At 55.1% G+C, this 16,234-nt stretch overlaps 1 protein-coding gene across 5 annotated transcripts in view; it reads right to left on the bottom strand.

The window, feature by feature from the left end:
* SARDH (sarcosine dehydrogenase) overlaps nucleotides 1–16,234 on the bottom strand; it is an 86,523-nt gene that overhangs the window by 12,062 nt on the left and 58,227 nt on the right. For 4 of the 5 annotated variants that reach the window (XM_061571712.1, XM_061571715.1, XM_061571713.1 and 1 more), the window contains one exon: nucleotides 14,486–14,621. In XM_061571712.1, coding sequence (XP_061427696.1) covers nucleotides 14,486–14,621 — 136 coding nt within the window. The remainder of the gene's footprint in view (nucleotides 1–14,485; nucleotides 14,622–16,234) is intronic. The other variant, XM_061571716.1, reaches the window with a different exon arrangement.

Here is a 16,234-nt window from a genome sequence, read left to right as displayed (position 1 = left end):
GTGGTGAGGGTGGCGAGGGTGGCGAGGGTGGCGAGGATGGCGAGGATGGTGAGAGTGGCGAGGGTGGCGAGGGTGGTGAGGATGGTGAGGATGGTGAGAGTGGTGAGGGTGGTGAGGGTGGTGAGGATGGTGAGGGTGGTGAGGGTGGCGAGGGTGGCGAGGGTGGTGAGGATGGTGAGAGTGGTGAGGGTGGCGAGGGTGGCGAGGGTGGCGAGGGTGGCGAGGGTGGTGAGGGTGGCGAGGGTGGTGAGGGTGGCGAGGGTGGCGAGGGTGGCGAGGGTGGCGAGGGTGGCGAGGGTGGTGAGGATGGCGAGGGTGGTGAGGATGGCGAGGATGGTGATAGTGGTGAGGGTGGTGAGGGTGGTGAGGATGGTGAGGGTGGTGAGGATGGCGAGGGTGGCGAGGGTGGCGAGGGTGGCGAGGGTGGCGAGGGTGGCGAGGGTGGCGAGGGTGGCGAGGGTGGCGAGGGTGGTGAGGGTGGCGAGGGTGGTGAGGGTGGTGAGGGTGGCGAGGATGGCGAGGGTGGCGAGGATGGTGAGAGTGGTGAGAGTGGTGAGGGTGGTGAGGGTGGTGAGGGTGGCGAGGATGGCGAGGGTGGTGAGGGTGGTGAGGGTGGTGAGGGTGGCGAGGGTGGCGAGGGTGGCGAGAGTGGTGAGGGTGGTGAGGGTGGTGAGGATGGTGAGGGTGGTGAGGGTGGCGAGGGTGGTGAGGGTGGTGAGGGTGGTGAGGATGGTGAGGGTGGTGAGGATGGTGAGGGTGGTGAGGGTGGTGCAGCCGGCACCTGGGGAGCGGTGGTGGAGCGGTCAGCGCGCTACGCTTTGAACCTGGGAACCCGAGTTCGATTCCTGCTCACGGCCAACCCCAGTGACAATTATTTGAAACGGTCCTGGGCCTCCGCTAGGTCAACTCAGTCTCAAATGAGTACCTGGTACGGTGTATAAACATCACCACTGGGGAGACAAAGGCAGCCGGGCGAGGTTCTGGATACCCATCCCCTCATGTGCCATTCCGGCCTTCATAGGTGCTTGCTAACAGCACTTGCCCCAACAGTCTGTTAAGCCTATTTGGGGGATCTTTGTCTTTGTGGCCAGCACCTCCGATTACAGTTGGCCAAGTACGGTGCAAATCAAAATACATACAGCACTATGTCCTGGGTACTCGTCTAAGGCTGAGTTGACCTAGGGGAGGCTTAGGACCGGTTCAGATCGTCGTTGGCCGAGCTAAGACGGGAGTGCTCACACTGTGCCCCACCACACGCCGATCAACCGTGGGTGAACCCATTCTGAATTCTGCTTATGTCGAAGGACTCCTGCACACCGTGTCGCGTGTGGGAGCTGTTTGACCATACTTCACCACCCTGGTCAGTGCTGGTTGGTGAAAGCGGAGCCCGGGACCGGTTCGGATATCACCCGCCACCGATGTTAGCCGTAGCCGGGAATCGAACTCGGGTCGACGGGTTCACAGGGCGGTGCGCGGAAACCACTGCGCCGCCACTCACCGTACAAAGGCGTAACTCGCGCACACGACTGTTCATTACGTCGTGAAAATATTTCGGCAGCCGGGATGCGAGGTGATTTCTTTCTCTCATTAGAGAAGAAACAAAACAAGAACGCGACCGGGGACATTCCGAGCTCACGGGCCCTCCACTGCAGCACCGCCAGCGCGGTGACGCGGCCCAGCAGGTTTGCAGTGCGAGCGACCGTCGAACGGCCTTTTGTTCGATGGTTGATCGCAGAGGTTCGTGGTTCAACTGATGCCACCACCCCGATTATCACCGCGGGTGTAATAACCGCGGTGACTCTACGCCGCTGTCTGCGTTCGTAGCGCAGCGCGCTGACCGCTACACCACCGCTGGCCAGGTCCTGGCCACACCACCCTCACCACCCTCCCCACCCTCGCAACCCACACAACTCAAACCACCCTCGCCACCCTCGCCACCCTCACCACCCTCCCCACCCTCGCCACCCACACAACTCAAACCACCCTCGCCACCCACGGCACCGACACCACCCTCGCCACCCTCGCCACCCTCCCCACCCTCGCCACCCTCGCCACCCACACAACTCAAACCACCCTCGCCACCCTCCCCACCCTCCCCACCCTCGCCACCCACACAACTCAAACCACCCTCGCCACCCTCGCCACCCTCGCCACCCACACAACTCAAACCACCCTCGCCACCCTCACCACCCTCGCCACCCTCCCCACCCTCGCCACCCACACAACTCAAACCACCCTCGCCACCCTCGCCACCCTCCCCACCCTCCCCACCCTCGCCACCCACACAACTCAAACCACCCTCGCCACCCTCGCCACCCTCCCCACCCTCCCCACCCTCGCCACCCACACAACTCAAACCACCCTCGCCACCCTCGCCACCCTCGCCACCCACACAACTCAAACCACCCTCGCCACCCTCGCCACCCTCCCCACCCTCGCCACCCTCCCCACCCTCGCCACCCACACCAACCAAACCACCCTCGCCACCCTCGCCACCCTCCCCACCCTCCCCACCCTCGCCACCCACACAACTCAAACCACCCTCGCCACCCTCGCCACCCTCCCCACCCTCGCCACCCACACAACTCAAACCACCCTCGCCACCCTCGCCACCCTCCCCACCCTCCCCACCCTCGCCACCCTCGCCACCCACACAACTCAAACCACCCTCGCCACCCTCGCCACCCTCGCCACCCTCGCCACCCTCGCCACCCTCGCCACCCTCCCCACCCTCCCCACCCTCGCCACCCTCGCCACCCACACAACTCAAACCACCCTCGCCACCCTCGCCACCCTCGCCACCCACACAACTCAAACCACCCTCGCCACCCACGGCACCGACACCACCCTCGCCACCCTCGCCACCCTCGCCACCCTCCCCACCCTCGCCACCCACACAACTCAAACCACCCTCGCCACCCTCCCCACCCTCGCCACCCACACAACTCAAACCACCCTCGCCACCCTCGCCACCCACACAACTCAAACCACCCTCGCCACCCTCACCACCCTCGCCACCCTCCCCACCCTCCCCACCCTCGCCACCCACACAACTCAAACCACCCTCGCCACCCTCGCCACCCTCCCCACCCTCCCCACCCTCGCCACCCACACAACTCAAACCACCCTCGCCACCCTCGCCACCCACACAACTCAAACCACCCTCGCCACCCTCACCACCCTCGCCACCCTCCCCACCCTCCCCACCCTCGCCACCCACACAACTCAAACCACCCTCGCCACCCTCGCCACCCTCCCCACCCTCCCCACCCTCGCCACCCACACAACTCAAACCACCCTCGCCACCCTCGCCACCCTCCCCACCCTCCCCACCCTCGCCACCCACACAACTCAAACCACCCTCGCCACCCTCGCCACCCACACAACTCAAACCACCCTCGCCACCCTCGCCACCCTCCCCACCCTCGCCACCCTCCCCACCCTCGCCACCCACACCAACCAAACCACCCTCGCCACCCTCGCCACCCTCCCCACCCTCCCCACCCTCGCCACCCACACAACTCAAACCACCCTCGCCACCCTCGCCACCCTCCCCACCCTCGCCACCCACACAACTCAAACCACCCTCGCCACCCTCGCCACCCTCGCCACCCTCGCCACCCTCGCCACCCTCGCCACCCTCACCACCCTCGCCACCCTCGCCACCCTCGCCACCCTCGCCACCCTCGCCACCCTCGCCACCCTCGCCACCCTCGCCACCCTCCCCACCCTCGCCACCCTCGCCACCCTCGCCACCCTCGCCACCCTCGCCACCCTCGCCACCCACACAACTCAAACCACCCTCGCCACCCACGGCACCGACACCACCCTCGCCACCCTCGCCACCCTCGCCACCCTCCCCACCCTCGCCACCCACACAACTCAAACCACCCTCGCCACCCTCCCCACCCTCGCCACCCACACAACTCAAACCACCCTCGCCACCCTCGCCACCCACACAACTCAAACCACCCTCGCCACCCTCACCACCCTCGCCACCCTCCCCACCCTCCCCACCCTCGCCACCCACACAACTCAAACCACCCTCGCCACCCTCGCCACCCTCCCCACCCTCCCCACCCTCGCCACCCACACAACTCAAACCACCCTCGCCACCCTCGCCACCCACACCAACCAAACCACCCACACCCCGTGTGGCGCTCGGCCATCGCAGGCGCTCACTATCACGCGGCGGACGCGAGGGGGTCGACCTCAGGGACTGGTTCAGATAATCGTCATTTCCACCAGCACCCAAACACATGCACACAAGACAAAGATCCCCCGTATAGCCTTAACGGACTGTTGGAGCAAGTGCTGTTAGCACACGAGGAGATGGGTGGCCAGCACCACGCGCTGCACCCACGCACACACGCACATTCAAGGCACTGACGAAAGGCCCACCGACAGACAGAGAGCTCGCTCGCGACGAAAGAGATGATACAATCTATAAGGCTGCCCCGCATAATTGTGTGGGATCCTTGAGGGATAATTATCAAGCAGCTTGTCGCGTGAGAGCGATCGGAGATTGAGAGGAATCCCAGAGGAGGCACGGAACGCCGGAGGCCAAACCACGGCGCTCAACACGACGACGAAGACGGCGACCCGAGTTCGATTCCACCCTCACGGCCAACACCGGCGACGATTACCTGAACCGGTCATGGGCCTCCCCTAAGTCGACTCAGCCTCCAATAAGTACCTGGTGCGGTGTGTCAACATCGCCACTAGGGAGACAAAGGCGGCCGGGCGTGGTGCTGGGCACCCACCCCCCGTGTGCCGTGCCGGCCTTCAAAGGGGCTGCTCACTCACAGCACTTGCCCCACAATCCCTTGGATAGCAATATGGGGATCAGTCTTTGTGTGTTTAACGTTGGCACATGTCCGGGATTAAACCAGACAGTCTGAGCATGTATAACAGTGTTCAGGTAACAGGAATGGATTTGTGCTGACATCTGCTGGTATTGTGTACAGGGTGTAGTGGGAGTGCTGTTAGCGAGCACCTATTAAGGCCGGAGCGGCAGACGAGGGGGTGTGTGGCCAGCACCACGCCCGGCCACCTTTGTCTCCCTAGTGGCGGTTTACACACCGTACCAGGTACTTATTTGAGGCTGAGTCGACCTAGGGGAGGCCCGGACCGGTTCAGATAATCGTCACCGGTGTTGGCCGATGCGCCACCGCTCCATGTACACACACACACACACAGGAATAGAGCCGGCAGGGCAATGCGTAGAACTGGCATTAAAAGCTCTCCGATCGATGCTATTGAATGGGGGCAGCTGGGAAGCGTCCCCCCCACCCCCCTCCCCTGGTGAACGCTGGGGGAGCGCGGCTCATGCACCGAGAGCATTGTTATGCGAGGCGAATGTGCACATCGCATCATGCCGTCGGATACAAAGCCGCGTGCACGACGACGCACGCAGATGCTCGCGTGAATCCCTCCGTCCGTCCGTCCCTCCGTCCGTCCGTGCCGCGTCCTTTCTCAAAGACGTCGGCGGTCGTGGCCTTCGTCCTTACACTTCGCTCTGTCCGCGATGTTCACTCGGGAACTTTGCATCGGATACCCCCTCCCGGTCGCATGCAACGGTTCCAATTGCCGATGTAACTTATTCACGACGAAGGTGATTTCAGTGAATGTGAACGACTGACAGGGGCAGCAGCAGCAGCAGCGATGCGGCGACAGACAACTGCGGCCGGGCAATCGACCCGATTGACGCGGGCCTCACTCTCCAACACGCCGCTGTGCTCACGTAGTCACGGATTGGCACGTTTTTGGTGATGTAACAAACCTTGCTCGTTGGCTGTGTCGAGTGGTGGTGGGTTAACGACACATTCATATTTACACGATCTCACACATACAACCTTTGTTACGAATTCAACTGGTCGCGACAGCTTTGTGTGTTCGACTTCTTCTTCTTTAGTGCTGCCTAACGGCGTGTGCGACTTCACGATGATATTGGTCCCGGTCTAGCACGGCGTGTAGAGTTTGTGCTGTTGTTAATTGTAGCCATGTTTTGATGTTACTGAGCCATGTCGTTTTTGGCCGTCCTGGTCGTTTTTTCCCTTCGATTTTTCCTTCCAGGATTTGCTTTAATAGCTGGTATTTGTGGTCGTTTCGGGCAATGTGGCCTAGGTAGTAACACTTCCTGCTAATGATGGTCTTCAGCAGTTGCCTGTCAGTGCCCATATCTTGCAGAACTTGTGTATTGGTGGTTTTGGCTGTCCATGGGATTTTCAGCATCCTTCGATACAGCCACATCTCGAAAGCTTCGAGCCTTTTTGTTGCTGTTGTTGTCAATGTCCACGTCTCTACTCCGTACAGCAAAATTGACCAGATGTAGCATTTCAGTGTGCGCAGTTTCAGTGATGTACTCAAGTTGCGGTCTGCAAGGAGTGTTTTCCATTTAATAAATGCTTGCCTTGCTTGTTCAATTCTGCTCTTGATTTCGACTTCATGGTTCAACTGATCGTCAATGATTACACCAAGGTATTTAAATCGGTGTACTTGTTCCAATTTTTCGCTGCCAAGCTTGATTGTTATTTTCCTTGTAGTTCGGCTGACCTTCATAACCTTTGTTTTCTTTTTATTAATTCGTAAGCCCCATATTTGACTCTCTGTGGCAACCTCGTCCAAGATTTGTTGTAGGTCTTGTTCCGAATCGGCCAGCAGTGCAGTGTCGTCGGCATACCTGATGTTGTTGATGTATTGTCCATTGACTTTAATACCAATGTTTTTATCTGCTAGTGTTCGATCAAAAATCTGCTCCGAGTAGATGTTGAAAAGACTGGGTGAAAGTGGGCAGCCTTGTCGTACACCTTTTTGTATTGGTGTTGGGTCTGTCAATTCGTTGTCATATCGGAGTTGGGCTGTTTGCTTCCAATAAAGAGCAATGATGAAGTTGATGTCGTTTTTATCTAGTCCCAGTTGTTTTAATAGAGCTGCTAGTCGGTCGTGGTCGACTGAGTCAAAGGCTTTCTCGTAATCTATGAAGCAGATGTACACTTCTTTCTGATGTTCGTAGCATCGCTGTAGTAGTATCTGTAGACAGAAGATTGCTTCTCTTGTGCCTAGTCCTTTGCAGAAGCCAAACTGTGTGTTCTTCAATGCTCGACTGACGTCACTTAATTTTCTGTCTTCCCCCGGATTTTTTGTGCCAAGAATTTTCCGAGTCAAAAAATATCTAATTCATTCTCTTGTGGTCCCATTTGACATGTCTAAAAAAAAAAATGACACATATACATAAACAAATATAAACACGCGTGCCTCCGTGTGTGCGTATATATCTGTATGTACAGTGTTGCTTTTTGTCAATCCACTGCTGGATGAGGGCCTTCCCATGCCGTGCAGTGTCACGTGGGGGGTTTTCTCACCGTTAAATGTACTACGTACACAAAACGTATGTAACTAATACATGTTTCTGATTGTGTGTCTGTTTGTGCCCGTGTGTATGTGGGGAGCGGTCGTCTAGCGGTTAGCACATTGCACTATGAACCCGGCGTCCCGACTTCGATTCCCGCTCATGGCCAACACCAATGACAATTATCTCAACCGGTCATGGGCCTCCTCTAGGTCGACTCAGACTCAAATGTGTACCTGCTTCGATGTGTAAACATGGCCACTAGGGAGACAAAGGCGGCCGGGCGTGGTGCTGGCAACCCACCCCCTCGTGTGCCGTGCTGGCCTTCAAAGGGGCTCGCTAACAGCACTTGCCCCAACAGTATGTTAAGGCTATACGGGGGATCTTTATCTTTGTATATAAACGTATGTATCTCTCTCTCTTTCTGTGTGCACGCTACTCGTGCAGAAATGAGTGACCAGTGACACAGGCAGTGGCGTTTTAGAAAAAAACTATTGGGAGGCCACAGGTTCACATCCCGGTTCGCGGGTCAACTTAGACCCTCATCCCTTGAAGGTTAACAAGGCCACGGCAAGGTGACAGTGAACACGCTACACATAGACTGGAACACTTTCAGGGACCACCCAACCACAAACCCCACACTCTGCCAAACCCCATTAACTATTTTCCAGAACTCAGCCCTGGACAGCTCCGGCCACAATTATTCTCTGCACTGGCTCCCCAAAATCAGTCAATGAGCCAGTACAGGGACGAATGAAAGAGACCCCTATGGGATGTGCTAAATATTGTCATAGCGACGTCGCATGTGTCACTCCATTGTGGTAGAGAGAGTGAGAAAGACGGACGAGCAGCATCCCACGCTTTGTTTGAGCGGGGGAGGTGCACTTTGACTCAACTGCACCGTTCCTCAACCATCCTCTCCCTGGGCACACACCGGGGCCGCCCCACCCCGAGGCTTTTAAGGCGCATCAGAGGAACTTCAAGCGGCGCGAGGAGCACTTCCCACGTGCGCGGCGGAGCGAGCGAGCCCCGCTGGGGGTCAGCGAGTGGGTTCGCGTTGATCGGGCGAGTCGACACGAATTCCGCTTGAAACGTCCGGTGCGGCGAGGGGTACGAGGCTTTTAGGGCTCGGCGGGCGGGCGGCAAGAGGTCGGCGGGCGGGCGAGAACAGGCCGAAATAAAAATTAAAATCAATGAAACAAGGCAGCCGGGAAAGCCGGCGCGGGACATTTCTCTCGACGTTCAAAGGATTCGCTTCCACAGAGATGGATTCTCATCATTTGGGCGCTGCGATTCGATTCACAAATTGATTGTTTTTCGTTCCATCTTTACCGTCGTGTTTATGGGGTTTCCCCCCCCCCCCACAAGTTATTCTGTCCCATCTATTCCCTCTCGTTCGGTAGTATTTTAATAAAATTTGCACCAATCGTAAAAAAATATTATAATCTCATGCACGTGAGTCTACACGTGTTACGAGCATAAGAATCGGCTTTGATCCGATGCCAAAACTCCTTCCAAATGACTGATCCAGAGATCTCTAGAGCTGGGCTCTCTGGTTACTCAATGAATCGATTCCTTATTAATCGACTACTAAATAAATAGATGACTTAATCAATCGATTACTCTCCTAATTAATTATCCGTTCTGTTACGCGACTAACCGTATGACGTGGAAATAGTTGGGCTAAAACATAGTGTCTCCACTGTTCCCACCGGACAGAAATTTTGCCAGAGCATTCCATGACCTAACCCAAACATCAATTATTAATCCGGTACATATCGCTAGGGTTTTATATTTTAGTTTTCTTATTTTCGCACATGCCGAGGTCTGGCCCGACAGGTCCCTGAATGACAAACCGCCCCGGGTCCTACTCCTACCCATAATCCCACTCGTGTGCACGGCAAATAATGCATGGGCGCGCGCACAAACCCATTCTATGTTTTACGTGCCCCACTGATAATATTCCTTTTGAGCTCACGGGACGCAAATAGATTTCTTCAAAATAAGTAAAAAAGAAAACTCAAACGTTATCAATTTGCAATTGTGGTGGATCCAGCAAATGGCAGCGGCAGCTTTCATTTGACACCGAGGTTAAAATCCGTTGTGGCTCTGGAGCCCCCCGATTTCCACTGACTGTCGCAATCTCCTCTCAGCAGGCGATTGAATGTTGTGAGAGTGATGGGCGATGTGTTGGACAACGTGTATCAGCAGAGTGTTCAACGAGTTAATACGAAACGGAAATTATTTGGTCGCTGCTGCTGCTGCTTTGGCAGTGGTGCAAAAGCACAAACTAACAACGAAAACGGACCACATCTGTCAATAACGCTGTGTGGCCTTAAAAGGGGGGAAATACATTTAAGAGGCGATGTTTCAGTAAACGGCTGTTCATTATAGCACGTGAAAACAGCTTCAATTTTATTTGCTAAATGAGTAAGGGCTTTCGATGTAAAGCTTTCGTGACTGCAGGGATTCATCTTCTTGGTTCTTTCGGTAAAGTCACGTAGAATGGAAATAATACAATAATAAAAATTATTCATAATAAAATTATATTAAATAATATACTAATATGATATAATATATTATTTAATGTTTCATTTTTATTATTTTATTATTTCCATTCTACGTGACTTTACCGAAAGAACCAAAAAGAGGAAGGCCTTATTGTCCAAAACGTCACCTCTTAAAAATTTGTCTTTTTAAGGCCGGAATGTAATTGATGAATGTGTTGAGTTTTTAAAAATAATAATATAATTTATATTCGTTGGGAGATGTGTAGAGGCTCTGAATTGAAATGCTGTTTTCTGTATAATTTATATTATTATCTAAGCGGGGTAACTATAAACCGGCCACGTGGTACAGGCAAAAGAGTGAGTGGCTCACAATCACAAGTTCAGATCCCGGTTGAGAGTTGACTCAGCCCATCACTTTTTAGGGAAGTCATTAGTGATTGCCCTTTAGCAAGACTTCCCCCGCCATAGGAATGTGGAATTTCCACCACTGGCTCAGGACTGCAAACGGGAAATGAGCGCCGCGTCGATGCTCCCGTTCCGTACGGCGTCGTGGTGACGCTCGCATCTCTGACGATGGCACAATGGCTGAGGCGATGCTGCACGGCTTTCCGATGCGTGCTTGGGCTGCGTCCCATGTGTCGTTCGGCAAGAATGTCCGACGTTTCGCCCCACGTACCGAGAGCTTCTTCGGGAACTGAAGCTATTGCAGGGGGGGTACAAGCTGGAAGCGCACTCGAGAACGAAGCAAGGCAACCGCGGCAACCAACCCCATGCAGGCGCCGCTGTGTTTTGGCTGCTGTGTGTGCGTCTGGCACTTCAACTATCGTCTTGTGAACAAGGGTGTTGAAGACCCTGTCACGTGGTTCGCAACAGGAGGCTGCCGAGTGCCGTCGCCACGACCCAAAGCGTGGAACCCGACTTCAAACGTTGATTGCGCAAGCCACCAGGGCTCTCGCTTCCCCCGTAAACGCCGCACCACGGCGCATCGTCGCGGTCGGACACCGCCCGCGACGATGGTGCCATCTCCTGCGCGAGTGGAAGCCCCGAGGCGGCTCCACCTGCGGCCGCGGAGGGGAACAGACGACGGCAAGCGGCAACCGCCGCCCGTCCACCAAGGGCCATCGAACGACGGCACCAAAGCATCCACCGGCTCACGGCCGGCGCCGTCGAGTGGCTCAAGAACCTGGACACCGTTTAGAACATTCGTGGCGGTTACACAAATCAGGTGGTTCATCGTTGCAATGCGCCGTGTGCCAGAAGAAGGACAGGGTTAACATACTCTCTGGTTCTTTCGGTAAAGTCACAAAGGTATAAAATAAATCACAACGTGCAACACAAGCGTCCGTCACCTGATGACGGATGCTTGTGTTGCGCCCGAAACGTCGCGATCTATGTTATTGTCTACCCACGTGACTTCACCGAAAGAACCAAAGAGTGTGGATTCCTGCAGTCACGAAAGCCTGAAATCAAGATTGAACAGGGTTAACGTTGTGCTTTCTATTTAATTATTTATTATTCTTGTTCTTAGCACTGTTCCCAGGTTAGGGTGCCCCATAAATTGACCACACTTCTGTACGCAGCAGAAGCTGTCTCACAGATGACCAGGGGAGGCCATGAATTATTAGTGAACAGAGTGGCTCAGGCGGCAGAGCGCATGAGACGCGGGCGGCACACGGAGTTTCGTCTCGCCTGCCACACACGGGGTCGTTCTCTTCACGCGTGAACTCGTGGGAACTTGACTATAGGAAAATAAATAAATCTAAACGTAGGACACATTTTCTCCGAGGGCGCCCGCTGCAATAACAGAATTTATATTAGCCGAGCAAATGTTCCCCTAAGACTAAAACATACATTGGAATATGCGCACACGTGCATGGGTTGTGTGTGTACACGTGCGTGTGTGTGTGTATTGGGAGCAGTAGTGTAGCGGTTAGCGCGCTGTACTACGAACCTGGCGACCCGACTTCGATTCCCGCTAACGGCCAACACCGGTGACGATTATATAAACCGGTCCCGGGCCTCCCCTAGGTCGATTCAGCCTCAAATGAGTACCTGGTGCGGTGTGTAAACATCACCACTGGGGAGACAAACGCGGCCGGGCGTGGTGCCGTGCTAGCCTTCATATGCGTTTGCTAACTGCACTTGCCCCAACAACATGTTAAGGCTATACGGGGGATCGTTGTCTTTGTTTTGTTCTGTGTGTCAAAGCAAGTGTTTTGATGAAGGCCTCCCCACAATGTGTCAGTTACGCAGGAGTTAATATTATTATTATATCTGATTAACTTTAACCATACTTCACCACGCTGGTCAGTGTGGGAACACAAGTCCAGACACAGACGCAGGGGGGGGGGGGGGGGTTTGTGGACGGCACTGTTCAGCAATGTTAAGCTTTATAAATAGAGCCCTACATTAATAAGAAAAGACATCAAAGTGTGTTCTGTGGCATGTATCAATAAGCCCCCCCCCCCAGCCTCGTCACGTGGATCCACCACAGTTCGTGTGGCACTCGGCACGGGCCACCGGGGCTCGACGTGCGGTGCGCTAACCACAGCGCCACCACTCCCCGCCACTACGCTGATATAAACGCTGCAACGTGAACATCTGACGCGTGTCCTTAGTGACGAACTCAAACAACAACAGCAGCAGCAGCGCTGAGTGGGACACCTCGTGCACCCGAGTGTGGTGAGTGTGGTGAGTGTAGGGGGTGTGGTGAGTGTGGTGAGCGTGGTGAGCGTGGTGAGCGTGGTGAGTGTGGTGAGTGTGGTGAGTGTGGTGAGCGTGAGGAGTGTGGTGAGTGTAGTGAGTGTGGTGAGCTTGGTGAGTGTGGTGAGTGTGGTGAGCGTGGTGAGTGTGGTGAGTGTGGTGAGTGTAGTGAGTGTGGGGAGTGTGGTGAGTGTGGTGAGCGTGGTGAGCGTGAGGAGTGTGGTGAGTGTGGTGAGTGTGGTGAGCTTGGTAAGTGTGGTGAGTGTGGTGAGTGTGGTGAGCGTGAGGAGTGTGGTGAGTGTAGTGAGTGTAAGGAGTGTGGTGAGTATGGTGAGCGTGGTGAGCGTGGTGAGCGTGGTGAGTGTGGTGAGTGTGGTGAGTGTGGTGAGTGTGGTGAGCGTGAGGAGTGTGGTGAGTGTAGTGAGTGTGGTGAGCTTGGTGAGTGTGGTGAGTGTGGTGAGCGTGGTGAGTGTGGTGAGTGTGGTGAGTGTAGTGAGTGTGGGGAGTGTGGTGAGTGTGGTGAGCGTGGTGAGCGTGAGGAGTGTGGTGAGTGTGGTGAGTGTGGTGAGCTTGGTAAGTGTGAGGAGTGCGGTGAGTGTGGTGAGCATGGTGAGCGTGGTGAGTGTGGTGAGCGTGGTGAGTGTGGTGAGTGTGGTGAGTGTGAGGAGTGTGGTGAGTGTGGTGAGCATGGTGAGCGTGGTGAGTGTGGTGAGCGTGGTGAGCGTGGTGAGTGTGGTGAGTGTGGTGAGTGTGGTGAGTGTGGGGAGTGTGGTGAGTGTGGTGAGTGTGGTGAGTGTGAGGAGTGTGGTGAGTGTGGTGAGTGTGGTGGGTGTGGTGAGCGTGGTGAGCGTGGTGAGTGTGAGGCGTGTGGTGAGTGTGGTGAGTGTGGTGAGCGTGGTGAGTGTGGTGAGTGTGAGGCGTGTGGTGAGTGTGGTGAGTGTGGTGAGCGTGGTGAGTGTGGTGAGTGTGGTGAGTGTGGTGAGTGTAGTGAGTGTGGGGAGTGTGGTGAGCGTGGTGAGCGTGGTGAGCGTGGTGAGCGTGGTGAGCGTGGTGAGCGTGGTGAGTGTGGTGAGTGTGGTGAGTGTGGGGAGTGTGAGGCGTGTGGTGAGTGTGGTGAGTGTGGTGAGTGTGGTGAGTGTAGTGAGCGTGGTGAGCGTGGTGAGCGTGGTGAGCGTGGTGAGTGTAGTGAGTGTGGTGAGTGTGGTGAGTGTGGTGAGTGTGGTGAGTGTGGTGAGTGTAGTGAGTGTGGTGAGTGTGGTGAGTGTGGTGAGTGTAGTGAGTGTGGTGAGTGTGGTGAGTGTGTTGAGTGTAGTGAGTGTGGTGAGTGTACGTGTGGTGAGTGGTGAGCGTGGTGAGCGTGGTGAGTGTGGTGAGTGTGGTGAGTGTGGTGAGTGTAGTGAGTGGTGGTGAGTGTGGTGAGTGTGGTGAGTGTGGTGAGTGTAGTGAGTGTGGTGAGTGTGGTGAGTGTGTTGAGTGTGTTGAGTGTAGTGAGTGTGGGGAGTGTGGGGAGTGTAGTGAGTGTGGTGAGTGTGGTGAGTGTGGTGAGCGTGGTGAGTGTGAGGAGTGCGGTGAGTGTGGTGAGTGTGGTGAGCGTGGTGAGTGTGGTGAGTGTGGTGAGCGTGGTGAGTGTGAGGAGTGCGGTGAGTGTGGTGAGTGTGGTGAGTGTGGTGAGTGTGAGGCGTGTGCAGTGTGGGAGCAGTGAGGGGGGTGAGGAGGAGTGTGTACGTCTGTGCTCGCTAACAGCACTTGCCCCAGCAGTCTGTTAAGACTTTACGGGGGTTCTTTGTCTTTGTACGTCTGTATGTACGTAGTCGTAGTTAGCCAACCACGCCAATCGGAGTGTGTGAGGAGGAGTGCGAGGTGGAGTACGAGGAGGAGTGTGAGGTGGAGTTGGAGGAGTGTGGGGTGGTGGGGTACTCACAGCGATGCCCGCGGGGTCCTGCACGTACCCGTACGCGAGGCTGCGGTCGATGTGGAAGCCGAAGTCGGCTCGCCGCACGTGCCCCACGGCGCGGCCGTCCCTCCAGACCGCCTCGAGACCCAGCAGTGGCACGCGCCTGACACACGCACAGAGGGCCCAACACGAACGTTGGTGCAGAATCACAAACGAGACCCAGCAGTGGCACGCGCCTGACACACGCACAGAGGGCCCAACACAAACGTTGGTGCAGAATCACAAACGAGACCCAGCAGTGGCACGCGCCTGACACACGCGCAGAGGGCCCAACACAAACGTTGGTGCAGAATCACAAACGAGACCCAGCAGTGGCACGCGCCTGACACACGCGCAGAGGGCCCAACACAAACGTTGGTGCAGAATCACAAACGACCGAGTTGACCGACAGCTCGAACTTGACCTCACGATGTTGTGGGTTTACTCTCTTTACAATCTACAGCTGTGGATGTTGTGGGTTTACTCTCTTTACAATTTACAGCTGTGAATGTTGTGGGTTTACGTGACAACACACAGGTGCTGCACTAGTCACGAATTGGGAGGTTCTGTTTACCAATTGGCTGTGTCGGGTGGTGGCGGGTTTAACGACACATTTATATTTACACGATCTAACCCAAAATCCTCTCTTATGGAGAATATTGGTTGCAAAAGCTTATGCGTTAAACTTATGTTCTGACTGCAAGCAGCCCATTACTCACCACACCAACCCCCCCCCCCCCCCCCCGGGACACTGTTCCATCCAAGAAGACCCCTTCTCAATTTTACGAGTTGAAAATTATAGTTTTATTGTACACGGGTGACTCAGTAAAATTAAACACTGAAAACGCAACGACAGGAAGCGGCTAAGAAATAAAACATTACTGCGGACAGCGACCACCCCGTGCCGCCGCGGGTCACGCTGCTCGTCCATGAGCCACGCGGATCTCGTGACTTCGCGAATGTATTTTAGTTTTGCAGACAAATAGAAAGGGTACCGGACTTTAAGTTAAAGTGTAAACGGTCACTTTTGTAGATTCTTTTTCAGGTTTGCTGGCTAATTAAAATTATATCGCGTAGCAAATTAATTATTTTAGGAACGTATTTAGGAATGTTCCGGCAGATTGCCGATTTTACATAAGAGGAAACACTTGTACAAAGGCTATTCCCAGGGAATATTAATGGGGCTATGTAATATTTAACTTAAACAGAACACGGGGTTGGGTGAATCGATATTACTTTTAAAGTGCCACGTTAGTTAGCGCGAGATCCTCAAAGTCAGCGGACATGAGCAGCCCTTGTTTACAGCCTCGCGCGAGTGTTGGGAACTCCGCAAACCTGCGGAGGGGGAGAGCTCATCCCGAGATATGGTCAAATCACTCAGATGGCAGCGGTGGCGGCTCCCAATTCCAGCTGGAGTCGCTGACGACATCTGCCTTCATTTGTACTTACCAGCCTCAACATTCTTCCCCCTGTTTAACACGTAGGCTTTCGCGACCAATGTTATTCATAATCAACGTTTTTGGGTTTAGATCGCGTTTATTTATAAATGTGTCGTAACCCTCCACCACCCGACACGGCCAATCAGTAAAAAAGTGTCACGTTGACAAAGACAAATAGTTCACTGCTTTAGCCCACCGGTGTGTTGTAAATGTTGTGGCTTCAACACACCGGTGGAGGGTTACGACACATTTATAAATAAACGCGATCTAAACCCAAAAACGTTGATAATGGATTCTT

Source organism: Lethenteron reissneri, chromosome 48 (genome assembly GCF_015708825.2).
Source record: "Lethenteron reissneri isolate LAM-NWPU_2019-01 chromosome 48, ASM1570882v1, whole genome shotgun sequence".
Taxonomy (NCBI): Eukaryota; Metazoa; Chordata; class Hyperoartia; order Petromyzontiformes; family Petromyzontidae; genus Lethenteron; species Lethenteron reissneri.
The sequence above is the reverse complement of the archived record's forward strand: the minus strand, read 5'-3'. Positions and strand labels throughout refer to the sequence as shown.